Source organism: Mustela erminea, chromosome 12 (assembly GCF_009829155.1).
Source record: "Mustela erminea isolate mMusErm1 chromosome 12, mMusErm1.Pri, whole genome shotgun sequence".
NCBI lineage: Eukaryota > Metazoa > Chordata > Mammalia > Carnivora > Mustelidae > Mustela > Mustela erminea.
This window is the reverse complement of record NC_045625.1, coordinates 68,491,364-68,510,822: the sequence shown is the minus strand read 5'-3', so window position 1 is coordinate 68,510,822 and position 19,459 is coordinate 68,491,364. Positions and strand designations below refer to the sequence as shown.

The 19,459-nt window shown below is 39.4% G+C and overlaps 1 protein-coding gene and 1 long non-coding RNA gene across 9 annotated transcripts in view; one reads left to right on the top strand and one right to left on the bottom strand.

Annotated features, from left to right (window-relative positions):
• The window catches only part of KIF27 (kinesin family member 27), an 87,647-nt gene that overhangs the window by 5,778 nt on the left and 62,410 nt on the right, over nt 1–19,459 (bottom strand). Inside the window, exons 13-17 of one of the 3 annotated variants that reach the window (XM_032307162.1) lie at nt 17,337–17,513; nt 10,317–10,532; nt 5,326–5,532; nt 3,686–3,884; nt 548–744 (exon numbers count right to left, since the gene is read on the bottom strand). In XM_032307162.1, the coding sequence (XP_032163053.1) occupies nt 548–744; nt 3,686–3,884; nt 5,326–5,532; nt 10,317–10,532; nt 17,337–17,513 (996 nt within the window). Of the gene's footprint in view, nt 1–547; nt 745–3,355; nt 3,620–3,685; nt 3,885–5,325; nt 5,533–10,316; nt 10,533–17,336; nt 17,514–19,459 lie in introns of those variants that run through there. The other 2 variants (XM_032307163.1, XM_032307164.1) reach the window with 2 other exon arrangements.
• The window catches only part of LOC116570307, a 63,699-nt gene that overhangs the window by 22,955 nt on the left and 21,285 nt on the right, over nt 1–19,459 (top strand). For 3 of the 6 annotated variants that reach the window (XR_004277384.1, XR_004277380.1, XR_004277381.1), the window contains 2 exons: nt 6,529–6,620; nt 18,987–19,064. This is a non-coding gene — a long non-coding RNA (uncharacterized LOC116570307). Of the gene's footprint in view, nt 1–3,076; nt 3,155–6,528; nt 6,621–18,986; nt 19,065–19,459 lie in introns of those variants that run through there. The other 3 variants (XR_004277382.1, XR_004277383.1, XR_004277385.1) reach the window with 2 other exon arrangements.

Sequence of the window (19,459 nt, the reverse complement as noted above, 5' to 3'; positions counted from 1 at the left end):
TGGTTTTTTTTTTTTTTAAGATTTTATTTATTTATTTGACAGACAGAGATCACAAACAGGCAGAGAGGCAGGCAGAGAGAGAGAGGAGGAAGCAGGCTCCCCACCGAGCAGAGAGCCCGACGGGGGGCTCGATCCCAGGACCCTGGGATCATGACCTGAGCCGAAGGCAGAGGCTCAACCCACTGAGCCACCCAGGCGCCCCAATAGTAATTCTGTTTTTAATCTGAGGATCCTCCATACTGTTTTCCAGAGTGGCTACACCAGTTTGCATTCCCACCGACAGTGCACGAGGGCTCCTTTTTCTCCACAACCTCGCCAACACTTGTTTTTTCCTGTGTTGTTGGTTTCAGCCATTTTGACAGGTGGGAGGTGATATCACATTGTGGTTTTGATTTGCATTTCCCTGGTGATTAGGACTAGACAACTATTTTTGTTTACAGAGACAAATACAAGTTCAATATCTAATTCTAAATAACCAAATCAATTGGGAAAGGCTAAACTGTTAAGGCAGGCACAACTTCACTGAATATTAAATACATCACATTCTGTTAGCATGACAAGTGACATGAAAAGTCTTACGTTCAGATGCTGCTAGCTGCCGCCGAACTGCTTCCCCTACCAGTTCCTTAAGTTTCTTCTTAAGATCTCTGCTGGTTTTCTTATAGAAATAAAGATCTTTTTCCAGCTGCTGGATTTTATCTTCATATGTTTTTAACATTTCCTTGAGGCCTTCACCATCTTGCTCTATGAAACAGAGATTTATACTTAAAATCAGTTTAAACTAAATGACTAAAAATTATGTTCTAACACAGTCTCCAGACTGTATTTAAAGGGTCAGAATTATGTTACATGTATCTGTTACCTGAATGGATTTGCTTTCAGATACAGTTCGGATTCTTCTGCCCTTAGTCACCGTCTCCGTCCAACCCCCTACCAACTACCGCATCTTCATGATTCATAAGCACTTTTTGAGTAACATTAACTAGATTTATCCTTGAAACAGCAGAAATAAGGTGTTCCCTATAAAAAATTCACATTTGGAACTCTATCAGTTGCATCAATATTTTATTTAAAGTTCATATCAGGGGGCGCCTGGGTGGCTCAGTCGATTACGCATCTGCCTTCAGCTCAGGTCATGATCCAAGGGTCCCGGATATCAAGTCCCACATCAGGCTTCCTGCTCAGGGGGAGCCTGCTTCTCCCTCTCCCTCTGCAGCTCCCCCTCTTTGTGCTCACACACTCTTTCTCTGTCAAATAAATAAAATCTTAAAAGTAAAAAATAAAAAAATAAAGTTCATATCAGGAACTGTGGATATATGGAAAATCAGAGGCCCAGGTTTATAAGCCTAAGAAATCTATAGCCAAAAAAAAACCCCAAAACCAAAAACCTGCCAAAAGAGGCTAGAGAGATTAAATTACAAAAGAAAACACCCATACAAAAAAGAGGGGAAACAGAAACAAGTTGGAGCTTATGCTACAATATAACTTAAAGCTTCTACTTAATATTTATGAATCTATAAAACTGTCCCTATTGGGTATGTTTTAGAACCGGTAAAACCTAGTTTATTGACCTTCTGCAAATACATACTCTTGGACCTATTCTTTCCTAGTGGTATATTTATAAGATGATCCTACTGGGTTTTTTCTTTTTAATTTTTGATTTTTTGTTTATTTAAATTCAGTTAGCCAATCTATAGTACATCATTAGTTTTTATGTAGCTTAATGATTCATTAATTGCATATAACATGATCCTACTGGTTTTAATGTTGTTTTTTTTTGTAACTGGCTGTTTTGAAAAATTTGATCTAAGTATATTGGATATTCTAAATTAACCCATTATCTGTTTTTTAAAAAATATTTTATTTATTTATTTGACACAGAGAGAGATCACAAGTAGACAGAGAGGCAGGCAGAGAGAGAGGAGAAGCAGGATCCCTGTTGAGCAGAGAGCCCAATGCGGGGCTCGATCCCAGGACCCTAAGATCATGACTTGAGCTAAAGGCAGAGGCTTAACCCATTGAGCCACCTAGGTGCCCCCCATTATCTTGTATTTAAAAATAAAACTTTAAGGGGTGCATGAGTGGCTCAATCAGTTAAGCATCAGGCTCTTGATTTTGGCTAGGTCATGATTTTGGCTAGGGTTGTGGGATCAAGCCCTGTGTTGGGCTCTGCGCTCAGTGGTGTGTTTTCCTGAGTCTTCTCCCTCTTATTCTGCCCCTCCCCACCAAACTCTGTCTCTTCTCTCTAAAATAAATAAATCTTTAAAAAATAAATAAATACTTTAATAACACCAAAAATCAGAATCCCTATAAAGAATATAATCTATTTCAGGGTGCCTGGGTTGCTCAGTGGTTAAGCCTCTGCCTTCAGCTCAGGTCATGATCTCAGGGTCCTGGGACTGAGCCCCGCTTCCGGCTCTCTGATCAGCGGGGAGCCTGCTTCCCCCCCCCCCCGCCTACTTGTGATGTCTCTCTCTGTCAAATAAATACATAAAATCTTAAAAAAAAAAGAATATCATCTATGTCAACTGAATTTTATACAACATAGTCAGTTGAAATTAGAAAGTTCATAAATTATCATTTTTAGCTACAGCTTTGTTAGAAAAACTAATCCCAGGTATAGAAATGAATGATTTTTAAAACGTCCTCATTTGGCTATAGCATGAACTTTTGTGATGCAATGCCAATCACTTGAAAAATACATTAAAAAGTCTATGAAAATATCACTTTATAGAGACGTTAAGATAGAACTAAAAATAAGGAAAGGAGAGCATGTTTGAATGAAGCAACATGTAGGATCCTGTCATCAGGCAACTGGTTGTTAATCGACTGGTTATTGAATTAACTTAGGGGCAAATTGCCTCAATACTCAAATTTATATATTTTCCAATTTTCTGCTTACTCAGATTGTTTCTCCAGATCCTTTCTAACTCATTTCCAGCTATAGATTCACAAGAATCAAGGCTAAGCAGCTAAGCAGCCTGGACTGAAGCATTACCAGTGCTGCCAGGCAGTGATTTTGTTGCCATAGCAACTCTTTGTGTACTGGCCAAATGCCCAGGTAACATGAGGACCAACTGCTGTGACAGCTCTTTCCACACCAGAGTTGACGGCTGAACTACTGTGCACTGATAACAGTACGTGTCCAATGGTGGTAGGCTAATTTTGACCTAAGATATAACCTTTATGCATAAAATTTACAATCAACTGAAAATTATAACAAGAAATATAACTAGAAATCTGACGGGGTGCCTAGCACGTTAATTATGTAAAGGGAAAGTAATTTAAATATCAAAGTATTCCCTCCTTGAGAGAGCGACACTTTTCAACTGTACACTGGAAGCCAGGATTGCTGCAGTTGTACATGAAAAAAAGACCAACAACAGATGGGTGAGAGTTCTTATGTGTGGCCCTGGGGACAGACAGAGGGAGGGCATTTCAAGCACCAAGAGCCCTACATCCCAGTCCCCTCTCCCCACGTGCAGGAACCCAGACATGTGAAGCTCAAAACCAAATATAAGTAGGAACTATTTATTATGTGACGAGCTGCTGTTCCTGGCTTCCCCTCCGAGCCCCTCCGACACACAGCCTTCTGTTCGGTTTCTCGCAAATGGACCACCTAGAAAAGACATTTTTTGACCTTCTAAGTGTGTCTTCCATAGCAGCGGACCAGAAGGGGCAGTACCTTGGAAATGCTGTAACAGCAGCTGCATCTTTTGCTCATGCTCCTTCTGCTGAAGGGTCAGTCTCCGGTCACACTGTAGTTTCAGATGCTCAAGGGCAGACTCCAGTTCACGAACCATATTATCCCGTTCCAGAACCTTCATTTTCATTTCTTCATTCTGTAACTGGAGCTTCCGTTCAGTTTCTCGCAAATGGACCACCTAGCAAAGACATTTTTTGACCTTCTAAGTGTGTCTTCCATAGCCTCGTAATAGCCTACTTCTCTTAGGCTACATGAACAACTTCCTTAGCCACTGTGGTGTAACTAAGCAAATGCTCTGTAACATACTCAACAAAATAACCTAAGAGCCTATTGAGTTTGCTGGGATTCTGAACCGGTAACAACTTTACTTTTAATATCATGTGGCTCTAACTATCACCCCTCCATCATCTCTCAGTCACGGTCATTGCAATTTACAGTGACAATCATCTAAATCCATTTCTTTGGTCTTAAGAAGAGAATGGGGGGAAAAAAAGAGAGAGAGAGAGAATGGGAACTTAGAGACTCTTGTAACATCTAGATACTGCCCAGTGTTAACTCCAAAATGCATGTTATAAATAAGTAACAGACTTTTAAAAACTATATGGAGTTCCGTCTCAGATTGTGCATTTAGTGCAATGGGTTCTTCTCTGCATGGCTATGGAGTGAATATACTTCAATGTATGTGTCACTTGCTAATGTAATGACCTTCTCTCTAGAAAAATACTAATTTCTACAAAGGGTACCCAGGGTCAGAAAATCCACTGACCTTGGCCTGCATGGTTTGGATTAAGAACCTTTTCTCTAAGAGCACCAGAAAAGAATTCTATCAAAGCTTCCAACAGCACCGCACCATTTTTTCTGCCCTCTACACATGTCGTGATGGAATGCGCTCTTATCAGTAATAGTAGCTCACTACTGACAGTCATTACCCAAGAGGAGGGCTGTGCCTATCATTTCCATTCATTTCTTCATCTTTATTTCACTTGTCTAACAGAACTGGAACTTTATTTTCAAACTCCAATGTTTTATTTTTCATTAATGGTCTGATACTCCCTTAAACGGAAGATACCTTTCAGAGAAAAGAGCTATTATTTGCTTAACACTTCATAATATATGCCTTAAGAGAAGACATTATTCAAGTTAATGTGAAAATCTATAATTATCTTTGCCACTGATGCACCACTTCATTTTCATTTCAGTTCATAGGTATGATGATAAAGTACACGTAACCCGACCTTATAGCAATAAAAGAAAGGAAGCCTGATTTTGGAGGGCCCTTGATTTTTCATGAATGCTGAGTAGTAACAACCAAATCTTGAAAATATCCAAGAAATAGTGATTGAGGAATACAACTTGAATTCTTGGGTTTTTAAGCCTATTTGAAAAAGCCCTTCTTTCAAAAGGCCCATCCCACGTTAAGAACCTCCCAAAGTGAGGCACGCATACTTGGATAAGCACACAGCTTTCAGACGACCACATTCAGTAGTGCCAGGAAAAATCACGCTTAAATCTGTAGTTACACCATCAAAGCTTTATGCCTTTCAATTTCTGAAACCTGACATGTAACCATCCACCTTGGCCCCCCATACAAGAAAATCCTCTGTCCTTCCGAAACAAACCTTATTGAAATATCTGAAAAGAATAGCTCTCATCTCTACAGGACTCAGGCAAATGAGTTTTTCCAAGACATTTGCTTCACTACGAGAGAGGTTTTGGAGTGAGGCTCTGAGTGAGTTCTGGCGACTCTGAATACTTTCATTCTTGTATTCAATTGCAGCTTCCAAAGCTTCAATCCCTTCTTCAAGTTGGAAAAGAACATGTTCTTCCTAGATAAAATAGAAATCTCTCAGTGTAAAGGAAATAATTAACTTGGACTTCATGTCATACACTAAGATCTCACTCTGCTATCTGAGTCTAACGGACTTACCATTTGTCTACTAAATCTGAAGAAAATGTTTATTGAGTGTGTACACACACATATATAAAGCATACAGTCACTGAATCCTCGTACTAAACTTCATGTATGAAAGATCCCGGTCACACAGCAAATGCGGATAACCAAGGAACACACTGGAACAAAGCCTCAGCCCCCAGGACCAGGACTAGAGCCATGTATCTCCCCTCCACAGCTCCACAAGTGCACAGTATGTGTTAGATCTGGAGACTCCCGGTGTCCCCTCAGGGATCTATCGAAACGATAGACTGCCGGGAGGGAAAGAAGAAATAGACTTAGAATATATTATTAAGAATGAGTCATCAAAAGAGGGTCTCTAGGGAAAAAAGAGTATGACATTAAAAAAAAAAGTAGGGAGGATCTAAGGACATGAAACATTTCATAAAATTCCTATGAGATGCCACTAAAGGGCAAACAAAGGCATTAAAAATGTGGACGATGGAACACTTTTTTCATAAGCTAGAGAAGATTTCCTTTGTAGGGGACCAAAAAAAACCAACCAAACAAACAAACAAAAACAACCAAAAAAACCTTGATGAATCCCTGTCAGAAAACCCAGCAGTTCTTCGAACTATCCAAACATCTTATTTGAGGGTATTCAAATTTCTAGTAAGAAATTATTTCAGACCCAGTGAGACTTGGGTAGATATTTCTGTATTACCTATATGTGTGGTGGAGGCTACCACAACTTTAGGTTCCTTGACCATCTTGCCCATACTCATGTCCTTACTGCCTAGTACAGTATATATCACACAGTTTAAACTCAATTAAGTATCTGCTGAATGGGTTTATGAGGGAAAAGGAGAAAAAAATATTTTCATATGTCTGATTAGATGACTCAAATATTTCTCTCCACTCCTTCCTCCAGCACTTCAAAGGAAAAGGAGGTTAAATTTCCAATCTATCTAAAGAATAGTTAATGTGACTTCCAGAACTCCTGTTTTGGAATTCAGGGGAAAGGTATGTAATAACCTATTCCAGTGGGAGGTTGAATAATACTTATTTTTAAAAGCCACTTTCTGGGGTGCCTGGGTGGCTCAGTGGGTTAAGGCTCTGCCTTTGGCTCAGGTTGTGATCTCAGGGTCCTAGGATTGAGTCCCGCATCGGGCTCTCTGCTTGGTGGGGAGTCGGCTTCCCCCCTCTCTCTGTCTGCCTCTCTGCCTACTTGTGATCTCTCTCTGTCAGATAAATAAGTAAAATCTTAAAAAAATAAAATAAAATAAAAGCCACTTTATAAAAATCTTCTGAAAGAGCCATTTTGAATAAATATAACGGCTATTTTGCTTCTCTGGGCAATCACTAATCATCAAGAATTTGATGATTTGAGGGCACCTGGGTGGCTCAGTGGGTTAAAGCCTCTGCCTTCGGCTCAGGTCATGATCCCAGGGTCCTGGGATCGAGGCCCACATCAGGCTCTCTGCTCAGCTGGGAGCCTGCTTCCTCCTCTCTCTCTGCCTGCTTCTCTGCCTACTTGTAATCTCCGTCTGTCAAATAAATAAATAAAATCTTTAAAAAAAAAAAAAAGAATTTGATGATTTGATCATCACTCCATCTGGAAGAAAATAATATTCAACTTTTTAAGAAAAACAAACTTAAGCCCTGAAAGTTACATCAGTGAATGGGTAAGAGGAACCAGAAAATAAAAGTGGGTTATCCAAAGAACATATTTGACTTCTGAATAATGCATACTATGATATTTTGCCAAAAACAAATGTGGAAAGAATTTGCCTTTATATATGTCTGAGAACAACTTAGCAGAAATTTAGTTTCTATAGTTTTGGACCTAAGTTAGGGAAGTACTACGAATGGCAATGAGAAACTGGCCCAGGATAAAAAATTTGCCCCACGACAAACAACAGATTATGGGGTTGACTATGCTTTATGAGAGAGCACTGCTTTACACACAGGCACCAGGGATCTTGTTAAAATGCAGATTTCTCATTCAGCAGGTCTAGAGGGGTTCACCCCCCCACCACCCTCCCTCCCACACTGAGGCTCCTGCTGTTGATAGAGACCTCACACTGTGAGCAACAAGGACCTAACTCAGGTCTCCCAACAGTTTAGGTCACACACGCCCATCAGTAAAACAAACAAACAAGCAAGCAAACAGAGCAAAACCTTTTAAGAAAGCCCTGCATATTTATATATTTCTCCATAACTTATATGTTAAAACATGAAATTGAAAGTGTATTAGATGAAATAAACATAGATATAATAGTTCTAATGTTTTCTTCCTATATCCCACTTACTGAGCAATTAGAACCACTTTCTAATGCTCTGCATTAGAAAAATGGAGCCACTTTTTTTTTTAATTTCTTTATGGAGTTTTCCCAAAAAAGTAAGTATTTGTTTTTATTAAATTGTTGGGTAATCCTGTACTAGTATAGTGATTTAAAATCAGTCCCTTCTCATTAAGCAGTACGATTATGAAAATGATTTAATTTATTGTGGAAAGAAAAAATAATCCTAAACTAGTTAAAAGAGTTAGAAGCAGCAGACTGTTCCACCCAGATGTTACCGATGTCTCGTGTTGCATCAGAATCTCACGTGGCCGATCATCTGTCACTGGCAGATCTATCTGGTAAGAGTAATCTTGGCTTTAAGGAAACAGTGGTGAGAGCAGAGCCCACCTCAGAGTGGTGCTCAGAAGAACCAGCCCTGTGGAAGGAGGCTGCTCAGAAGCTCACATGGCTACTGGAACCCCACGGTGGCAGGGGGCTCATCATTCCCTCAAACCAATCCCAGATGAGATGCTAAACAGATATTACTCATGGTTTTCACCACAAACTCTACATCAAGATTTGTAGTCACAGAATTCCACATGAAAAGTCAATGTTTCTTGAAGACAATGGGCCCTCAACCCTTCTGCAAACATCATTTGCTCATTCCCTTCTCCATGCCTTATTTAATGGTGTTCTAGCTACAAAGTCCTTCTTTCTTATATCCACCAGTATCATGGTTTTCATAATATAGCTCGAGAGTCCAACCCACCAAAGCTGCCTCAATGAATCTTCCCCCGCAAATGACCACTGCATCGTTTTGTATAAATAATGTAACAAGTATAGTTTTAGTATATTGTTATCACTTGCTTTTTAAAATGTTCTTCAGGGTATAGAGTTTTCTTGTATCTGTCACTTTCCCCAGATAGAGTATGAATTTCTCAAAGGAAGCATAATGCTTTTTATAGTTTCTTTGGTTTCTTTCATAGGGCCCAGTAACAGTCCTGGGCAGGCAAGAAATCCTTAAATATTCCTACTTTGCGCAATTTAAGGATCTTACAACCCTCAAATCTACAAGGCCAGGCTCTAATTTAACACCCTCAGGAGGACAGTCTGCTTCTGTGATCCTATGCACAAACTCAGACTATGAAACAGGGCAGTGAGGTTTATGATGCCACCTTACCCCCGATCCAGTCTTCAATTCCTTTCATCCATGCAGTGAACAACAATCTTTTTATGAAACCCTTGCTCCTGTTCCTTCTTTTTTTTTGAAGATTTTATTTCTTTGACAGAAAGAGAGATCACAAGTAGGCAGAGAGAGGGCGGGAAGCAGGCTCCCCCTGAGCAGAGAGCCCCATGTGGGGTTCGATCCCAGGACCCTGAGATCATGACCCGAGCCAAAGGCAGAGGCCTAACCCACTGAGCCACCCAGGTGCCCTGCTCCTGTTCCTTCTTAACCAGCCCCCTTAACAGTCTCTTCGGCTTGCTCCATTCTAACACTATACAAGATTCAGCAAGGTATGGGATTCCCAACTACTCACTTTCTCTTAGCAATTTTTTCTTGCTTTGATCATGACAGGACATCAACAATAAACATTTGCAGAGAAAATTCAGGCTCAAAAATTCATACTTGGCCTGATAAAGTAAGGGATGGGACTGCCAACTGATGTAAAATTTTGAAAATAGGCAGTCTGGGGGAATTTCACAACCATAAATATATTTTTACATAGTTTAAAAAAAGAAAGGTGAGAGGAGCCATATGCTCCTCATAAACGAAGATTCACACTCAGAGGTTTTTTTTAGATTTTTATGTTGTTTTTATATTTTTTCTTTTTTTTAAATCTAAATTCAATTAGCCAACTTATAGTACATCATTTGTTTCAGATGTAGTGTTCAATAATCTAACTGTAACTGATAAATTATCAAAGCTATTTTTATTGGGATTTGAATTCCATGCATCTACTGGCTAGAACATGCTCTCAAAGGCTGGGACTTTCTGGAAGAATTAACCATTAGTCCCCTAGCCATCCATAGTACGAGACGGGTTACTGAGGATTATTCGAGAAAGAAGCATAGAGAGATGGTAGGTGTTCTCTTTGAAAGAACTGAGGAAAAGACTCCCTTCGAATCATCTTCTATATTCTGTGATGTCAATGACAAACCCCAGCTGAGAAAGGCCCTACTCGAAGGGAAGCATTAGTGTCCCAGTCCCTGGCAATGCCAGAAAGGGGCCACGTCATGGACGTGTTTGTGAGGGTATCACAGTCTCTAGTCAAGCATCGAATAGGAGCCCCGTAAACTGGTTACATCTGACAAAGTCTCAAGGAAACAAAGTTTATCAGATTTCTCATTTTTATGTTTAAGTTAACAGAGACAAAGGAAATCATTCGAGTGACCCATCATAGAGCACTTCCAGTTCTAAAGCATACTGACTTACTTCAGGTGATAACACACTACCATTTTTAAGTTTCTCATCCACGCTGTTCCTTCGTCTCTGTAGCTGATCCTTTTCTTTCTGGAGGGCTTGAACTCGTTCTGAAATCTTTATTTTCTCCTCAGCTGTGCTGTGTTGAAGCTCTACATTCTTTTCAGACAACTCTTGGTCCAACAAGTTCAGGCGAGTTGATATTTTCAAACTATCTGTGCTTAAGACCTAAAAGACACAATCAGCCAAACACCCCCAAAACAGTTATTTGAAATTCAGGTGGCATACAAACTAGAAAAATAGAGAAAATTATTAACTGAGTATATTTTTAACTCCCACAGTGTTGTTTTCTCGTGGGGTTTTTGTTGAGGGGCAGGGTTCATTTTCTAAAATCTGAAGTTGAATGTCTTTTTTAAAAAAATGGAGATTTGGAATGCCTGGGTGGCACAGTTGGTTCAGCATCTGCCTTCAGCTCAGGTTACGATCCCAGGGTTCTGGTATCGAGTCCTACATCAGGCTCTCTGCTCAGAGGGGAGCCTGCTTCTCCCTCTTCCTGCAGCTCCCACTGCTTGTGTGAGCTCTCTCTCTGACCAAAAAAACCAAAAAAACAAAAATAAAAATAAAAATAAACACACCTTAAAAAAATAGAGAGATTCAAGGGGCACCTGGATGGCATAATCAGTTAAGTGTGTGACTCTTGATTTCAGCTCAGGTCATGATCTCAGGGTAGTGAGATCAAGTCCCATGTTAGGTTCTGCGTGGGCGTGAAGTCTGCTTGAAATTCTCTCTGCCTCTCTCCTTCCTCCTGCACTCCATTCATATTCTCTTGCCCCCCCCCAACCCAAAAAAAAAAGGAGATTTAAATGTTGAATTTATTGAATTTATTGTCAGGCATTGCTTGGCCGCACCAGACTACAGAATATTGGTTTTGAGAGGTAGTATTTTTCTTTTTTATTATCTCCTAAATTAAACTTTCCTTCCTTGGTCTGTTACATGGTTTTATGGCTTATAACTATATTATAATTTCCCTAAAGGTTGAGATTTGGTTTGTAGCTGCTTAAATATGTATTTTGTTTCTATTCTTATTTCATTCTGGTCAGAAAATATGGTCAGTTACAGTAATGGAGATTCTCATTATGGTCTAACCTAAGAGGATTTTAAAAATAGCTTTGCATCTAATTATATGTACATATAATTAAAAATTATAAATTTTTTTAATTTAATTTTTTTCAGTGTTCCAAAATTCATTGTTTATGCACCATACCCAGTGCTCCATGCAATACGTGCCCCCCTTAATACCCACCACCAGGCTCACCCAGCTTCCACTCCCTCCCCTCCCAAACCCTCAGTTTGTCTCTCAGAGTCCACAGTCTCTCATGGTTTGTCTCCCCATCCGATACCACAAGTTTACTATTATTTTTTTTAAAGCAGCCCCTTACCTCACCCTTTTACCTGAGTCCCACTCCCCAGAAGCAATCATCTTCAACCTTTCTAGCCGTTTCTCCTGGTGTTAATGTCCATGTTCCTAAATAACATGACCCATTTCAGATATTGTCTATTGACTGACTATTATGGAAGACAAAGACTTGGCACCATTATGCTTCCTCTACTTCCCACTCCTCTAGTCTCCCAAAATAAGGTATATTGCAATTTTATGTTAAATCAATACTCTGTTGGGACACCCGGTTGGTTCAATAGATTAAGCATCTGCCTTTGGCTCAGGTCATGATCCCAGGGTCCTGGGATGGAGCCCCGCATCGGGCTCCCCGCTCAGCAGGGAGCCTGCTTCTCTCTCTCTCTCCCTCTACCCCTCCCCCAACTTGTGCTCTATCTCGCTCACTGACTCTCTCAAATAAATGAGTAGAATCTTTAAAAATAAATCAATACTCAGTTTACATGGCTTTGTGAATATTACTCACATCTGAACTATCTAGTATAAAATGACCCTTTTCCATAGGATACAACTTTTGGTACCATTTACTGATTCTTCCCCTAAAAGAAAATACATTTCCTCCAATACTGTTTTTTTTTCACTTGACCAAACTTAAATCAGGGAGTCTGTCTGTTTCACACTTTTCTGGAAGCATTTAGTCTGAAGTCTCCATCCTCCTGGCCCAAACTGGTTGTTCCAGGACCTCCTTTCGGTGTTACCCTGGGAATTTCCATGTTGGATCACACTTTCAGGACCCTGAGTCTTCTTTCTTCAAAACTGATGCCCTCACGTTTGTGGAGCACATCCTCTAGTATTTTCCGGAAAGACTAAGTCGGAAATCATTTTTTCACCTGAAAATGTCCTTATTCTGCCTTCATACTTGATTCAGAATTAGGCTCAAGAGAGAAGCCTTGATTGGAAATCACTTTCATTCTGCAGTTTGAAGACGGCTGTAAGTCCCTTAGTTTCTACTGAAGAAGGTAAAGAAATCCAGTGCCATTCTGATTGTTGAGATTTGCAAGTGACTCATCTCTTCCATTTGGTAGCTTTTGGGATCTTTTCCTTAGTGTACTCAACACTTCACAATGATAGACCTTTGGCACTCATTTTGTCAGGCCCTCGATGACCTATTTCAATCTAGAGTCTCATGTCCTCGGAGTTGGGAAAAATTTTTATATTATCTTTGATAATCCCCTCTCCCATTTTCTCTGTTATATCTTTCCAAAATTCTTATTTCTTGGATGTTGGACTTTCCAGATTTATCTGCCAACTAAATTTTTTCCCCCATTTTCTGTATGTAAAATTTCCAGCAGTTCCGATTTTTTTTTTCCAGCAGTTCCCATTTAATGGATAGAGCATCACCTTTCACCACCTTGACGAATATTAAGGATTTGTTGGAAGCTTTTTCAGCTCCTTCGCCTATCTCTAATGTCTCTGAGCTTTTTTTTTTTATTCTCAGTCTCTGTCTTCCATGTTAGTAACATTCCTGAAATGGTTGTCCCATGTAAGAGTCAGGTATGAAAATGCTGATATCCTGTGTGGTGGGTATGCTTTGTTACCACAGTGTATATCTGGGGTCTGGCCACTTAGCTGGGAGTGTCCTAGGGTGTTTGGTGTTTGTAGGCCTTTTTTTCATGGACTGTTTCAGAAAATCCACCAATGTCCCGCTTGGGAGGTATAAATCTGGGTGCCAGCATTCTGGGATCCAAGCAGGGTTAAGAAATGGCTGTCTCAGGATTCATGTGTAGACTGGCCTTTCATTCGTTCCCTGCTGAGTATTCTGATTTACCCAAACCTCTATTGTACCTGGTTCAACATTCAGAAGATAAACTGTCTAGATTCAGAGTGGGAAAGAATGACTTCCTCATGATTCTCTGTTTTCATCCTTATGCCTCACTCCTGCCTTCTGAAAATCTCGGTACCTTCATTTCTGAGTCTTTTTTTTTTTTTTTAAGATTTTACTTATTCATTTATTTAGATGAAGAGAACATGTGCATGAGTGGAGGTGGTGGAGGTGGGGGGCAGAGGGAGAGGGAGAGGAAGAGAGAATCCCAGGCCCCACATGGGGCTCAATCTCACGACTGAGATCACTACCTGAGCAGAAATCAGAGTCAGACGCTTAATGAACTGAGCCACCAGGTGCATCTCTGAGTCTTTTTAAATTTTATCTATGTGAATTCTATTTTATAAAGATGTTATTATCTTAAAAAAAAAAAGACTAATGCTACAGCTATGGTTCTTACTGATGTCCCTCTCAAGGCGCGCTTGGATTGCAGCCTCTTTTTTTTTTTTATTATCTTTGATAATCCCTTTGATAATTTTTTTTTCAAAAAACTACTTATTTGTTGCTTTCCATTTTATATTTCTTGGTAATCTTTTGTCTTCTGTTGTCTTATCTTTTTTTTCTCCCTTTATGGATATATAGTTTTTGCATAATAGCTTTATTGAGAGATAATTCACAATATCATAGAGTTCAACTACTTATTTTATTGATCAAGATTTTATTTTTTAAGCAATCTCTATACCCAATGTGGGGCTCAAACTCACAAGACCAAGATCAAGAGTCATATACTCCACCAATGGAGCCAGCCAGAAGCCCCTAACTCACCTATTTAAAGTGTATAATTCAATGGTTTTTAGTATATTCAGCATTGCACAACCATCACCACATTCAATTTTAGAACGTTTTCACCCTCCCCAAAAATGAAACCCCATGCCCATTTGCAGTCATTCCTTTCTTCCCAACCCACAGCCCAGCCCTAAATAACCACTACTCTACTTTCTGTCTCTATGGAATTGCCTCATCTGCACATTGATATAAATGGAGTCATAAATCCGTGTTCTTTTGTGGCTGGCCCCTTTCCCTTAACACAACATTTTGGGGTTCATCCATGTGGTAGCATGGATCAGAACTTCATTCCTTTCTCTTGCTGAGTAATATCCAATGGTACGGATATATCACTTTCTGTTTATCCATTCATCAGCTGATGGACATTTGAGTTTTTTCCATTGGGGTCTATTATGAGTAATGCCGTAATGCACTTTCATGCACAGGTTATTGTGTGGACACGTGTTTTCACTTCTCTTGGATGGATACTAGGAGTGGCACCACTGGGTGGTGCAGTAACTCTATGTTTAACCTTTTGAGGAACTGCAAATTGTCATCCCAGGCAACTGCACCAATCCCACAAATAGCGTAGGAAAAGTCCAATTCCTTCATATCATCACCAACACTTCTCATCTAGTTTTCTGACCACAGCCGTCCTATTTTTTTTTTAATTTTTAAAATTTTTTTAAAGATTTTTATTTATTCATTTGACAGAGAGAGATCACAAGTAGGCAGAGAGGCAGGCAGAGAGAGAGACATGGGGGAAGCAGGCTCCCCGCTGAGCAGAGAGCCCGATGCGGGACTCGATCCCAGGACCCTGAGATCATGACCTGAGCCAAAGGCAGAGGCTTTAACCCACTGAGCCACCCAGGCGTCCCCACAGCTGTCCTCTAAGTGTAAAGTAGGAGCACATCTACGTTTTGATTTGCATTTCCCTGATGGCTAGTGATGTTGAGCATCCTTTCATGTTTATCGGCCATTTGAATCTCTTTTTCGAGAAATGTCTATTAGATCCTTAGTCCATTTTTAAACTCAGTTGTCTTTTTATTTTTAATACTTCTTTATATATTCTAGATACAAGACCTTTATCAGGTACATGATATGCAAATATTTTCACCCATTCTGTGGGTTGTCTTTTCAACACCCACTTTCTTGATGGTGGCCTTTGCATAACAAATGTTTTCAATTATGACTAAGACCAATTTATCTAATATTTATTTATTGCTTGTGCTTCAGGTGTAATATCAAAGAAACCACTGCTTAACCCAAGGTCACAAAGATTTACACCTTGGTTTTCTTCTAAGAGTTTTATAGTTTTATTTTACATTTAGGTCTTTGACTTATTTTGAGTTGAAATTGTATATGGTATGAAAATATTTTTTAGTACCACACTCCTTGTCCGAAATGCATAGGATTGAATCTTGTATTTCTTAAACACTGAAAAAAGATGTAATCTATTTACATTTTGTTCAGAAAAGAACCCAGCAATGTAACAGTTTCCAATTTTTCTTCTGTTTCATTAAAACAATCTTCAAAGAATCCATTTCACTTTGCTCTGCTGGGGGTTTCATTTATTTGTATGTCTCTACCTATCTCAGTATGTTCTTGCTCTTAAATTTTACATTGTGTTGAAAGGGGAAAACTTCCCGTTTTTGTCCCTTGGATCATGAAGTAAACTTATTTCAGGAAAAATATTTTCCTCCTTATTCCTTTTTATTTTTTCATTTTTATTTCTTTTGTGATACATAACATATCATAAAAGTCCAAGTTTAATTTCTTCTATTTACTCACGTGGATATTTTGATTTGCTCATCTCCTTTGCTGTCGTTGACATGTTTTGAGGGCTAGCTCTTAAAACTTGACCCTGACAGCCAGTGTGAGCAAGCTACCTGAATACAGCACCAGCAACTAAGCTGGTTGGAGGGGCTGTCCCTACCCCTGTGTCCCACAGCCTGGTGCTACTAGCTTTGAACAGGACTGAGGAATGGAGGACGGGGAAGAGGTAAGTGCAGGTCTCCATGCTTGTCTACCTGCCATCCTGAGGAGGGGAGGTTGAGAACACGCCACCACCATCTCAGATCCGACTGGTCTAGACACTGGCTGAAAGGCAGATCTAATAGCGGGAGGTCACTAATCTCTCTGTTCCATTACTCTGTGTCCTCGGCCTGCTGGGTAAAAAGTCCTTTTCAAGTCTGGGGCAAGACAGCTTCATTTTCAGAAGCCATTGGGGCTACTGTTGAAAATATCTACAGCTACATCCAAAAAAGCTATTGCCTGGTTCTCCTACTCCCACCACAATCATTCCTTTTGCAAAACTTTAAATTGAGGCAAACTCCTTCATAAAAATCCCTTTTTTTGGCTCATAAAACCCGAGTTCTCCAGCAAAAGTTCTTGTAAAGGCCCCCACCTCATTATAATCTGAAAAATGAACATATCTTCATTACATAAAGTCTTTCTTCTAAAGGAACCCTGCAAACTCCTAACTTTGGGTAGTTTAGATCATTTTTAAGACTATTTTTCCAAATTACCAGTGTTCTTTCTACAGCATCAAATGGTACAATTTATTTCTTAAATAGAGGTTGCCAGGGGAAATGAAGAGTTGTGGCTTCATGGTTACAGACTTTCTATTTGGGGTAATAAAATGTTTTGGAAATAGGGTGATGGTAGTATAACCTTGTACATGTGATTAATGCCGCTGAATCATACACTTAAAAATGGTCAAAATGGCAAATTTTATGCTACGTATATTTTACCATAATTTTTCAATGCCAAAAAAAGTTAATCATGCTTGGCAGAACATGGAACATTTGATGTTAAAATTGCGATAGATTTTAGTGGTCATTAAATAAGCACTAACATGCAAAATACACTGAAAACCAGAACAGATTTTCTTGCAGTTTCGAATTTCACAGTGGTCTGCCTTACTTCTTAGGAAAAAAATCCTCCTTCACTGGCTTACAACCACAGTCAAAGAGCATAACAGAGAGAATACCTGACTTGATCTCAGTTTCTTATTTTCCAGGTGGCTCTTCTCCTGTAACAGGGCCTCCTTCTTACAAACGATGGCCTCTCGCTTCTTTAAGTCTTCTTCCAGCTGCTCCAGTTCTTGGCGTTGGTTCAGGACTTTCTCTACTTCTTCATCTAGCCATTTCTTTCGCTCATCCATTTTCTACATTAAAATTCCAAAGAAAAGTTACATCACTTGTTTTTCTTCTGCCATAAGATGTATAGGGTAATAACAGAACTTCTGATTGCCTAAAACACCCTAAATGAACATTTCTAAACTACCTGAAACACCTTAAGTGAACACTTAAAAACTCCCAGCGAGGAGAGTAAAACAGTGTTCCTGTCTAAACCCATCAAGAATGGCTCCAGTTAACATCTTGCTGTGTCTTATAAGGAATTAAGATGTCTTCCCCAAATATGTTCAAGTCTGGGGTTGTCTAGGCTGACAAAGAAAGGGCTGACAGTTTTCCCCATAGATATGAAGGGTCAGTTGTGAGAACATGCTGGGATCTTCTCGGTCACAGAGGAGCGCACCTTCCTCGTAGCACTTAGGCTGCCAGCTGCTCTACAGTCTCTCTCCTCTTCTTGAGTTCCTCGATGGACTGCAGAGACTGTCTTTTCTACCTCTCTATCCCCCATGCCTGGTATACTTCCAGCCCATGACTGGCTTCAGGAAAATGTCAAATGACTGACTGAATGAATGCCTGATTCCATCAGTCAACGAAGTGAATAAATGAACCCACCCCGTGGAAGAAACATATGGTGGAGCACGGGAATGCACTCTGCAAGGTAGCCTGTCGACATCAAGTAGTTATAAAATAAACAGAGCTGAAAAGATTCCTGAAACAAGCATCTTAGTATTCTCTTGAATCGAGGACACCCAGAAACAAAGAGAACAGAAATATGAATGGAATATGCCTACCCAAGATGAACTCTACCAAGTGCCCATCTGTACTGAAGACATAGTGACACCAAGCTAAACAACAAATAATGGGAAAACAAATCAATACAGCACTATTTTCCAGTTCTTCTCCAGCTTAAAAATGGTGCCTAGAAATCTATATTAAAACAATGAGATACAGTTGGTTGAGTGTCTGCCTTCAGCTTAGATCATGAGTCTGCTTCTGCTTCTCCCTCTGCTCCTCCCCTCACTGGCTCACTCTTCCTCCCAAATAAATAAAATCTTTATAAAAAAGAAAAGGGTTAAAAAAAAAATGAGATAGTGAATATGCATAAGAAAAAGAGAGCAAGATGGCCAAAGCAAAGAAGATCCAGAGCTATGTAGACCTCCATCCAGACCTACCTAGCAGGTTTTACAAGTGCTATCACATCTAAATAATATTGAAGCCTAAAATAGTAGCTCATTCATAAGAAACAATCATAAGAAACAGGAAGGCTATCCCAGAGCAGCTACAGAAATACTTTAGTTTTGTTATATCTGGTTCTACCTTAGAAACTCTGTATATGAGACCCTATGAAGTCTACCAATTAGATAAAATGCTCTATAAACACTCCTTGACTATATGTGGAGTTTGAAAGATGAGTAACAGGTCTTTTGTAAGGTCCATTCCAACAGGAGGGAGACCTGAAAAACTCTGATTATTGATAATAAATTCTATATACACCTAACTCCTAGGTACCGTGTCAGCAAAAATGGAGGGAGAGATTGGCTCTGCCTGGGAAATGGAAGAAATGTCAGTGCTGGCCTCACAGAGTAAGTAATATTTTAATAGTGCTTTGAAAAATAGGTAGGAGTCCACGTAATACAAGTTTTTTAGGTAAACAATAATAAATTAATAGATTTTTCTGCATTTGAATAATAAAGGTTATGATTTGTATAATTCACTGTATCTTAGTAAGTTTTCTGAAAATTTCTTGATTTGTTTTTCTCTTTTTATAGCAAAGGTTCCTATCACACAGTCCCAATTTTAAATGCTTTCTTATAAAGGAGCTTCATTACAAATCAATGTCCTACTCTAAGCTCTTTGGATACTCGTATGGATTACCTTATAATCTTGTTCTTTTTACAGTCCAATCCTAGAAAGCGGGTTTTTGTTTTACAATATTAAAAAAACATGAAGTTTCATTTTTGTTTTATTAATATATTTA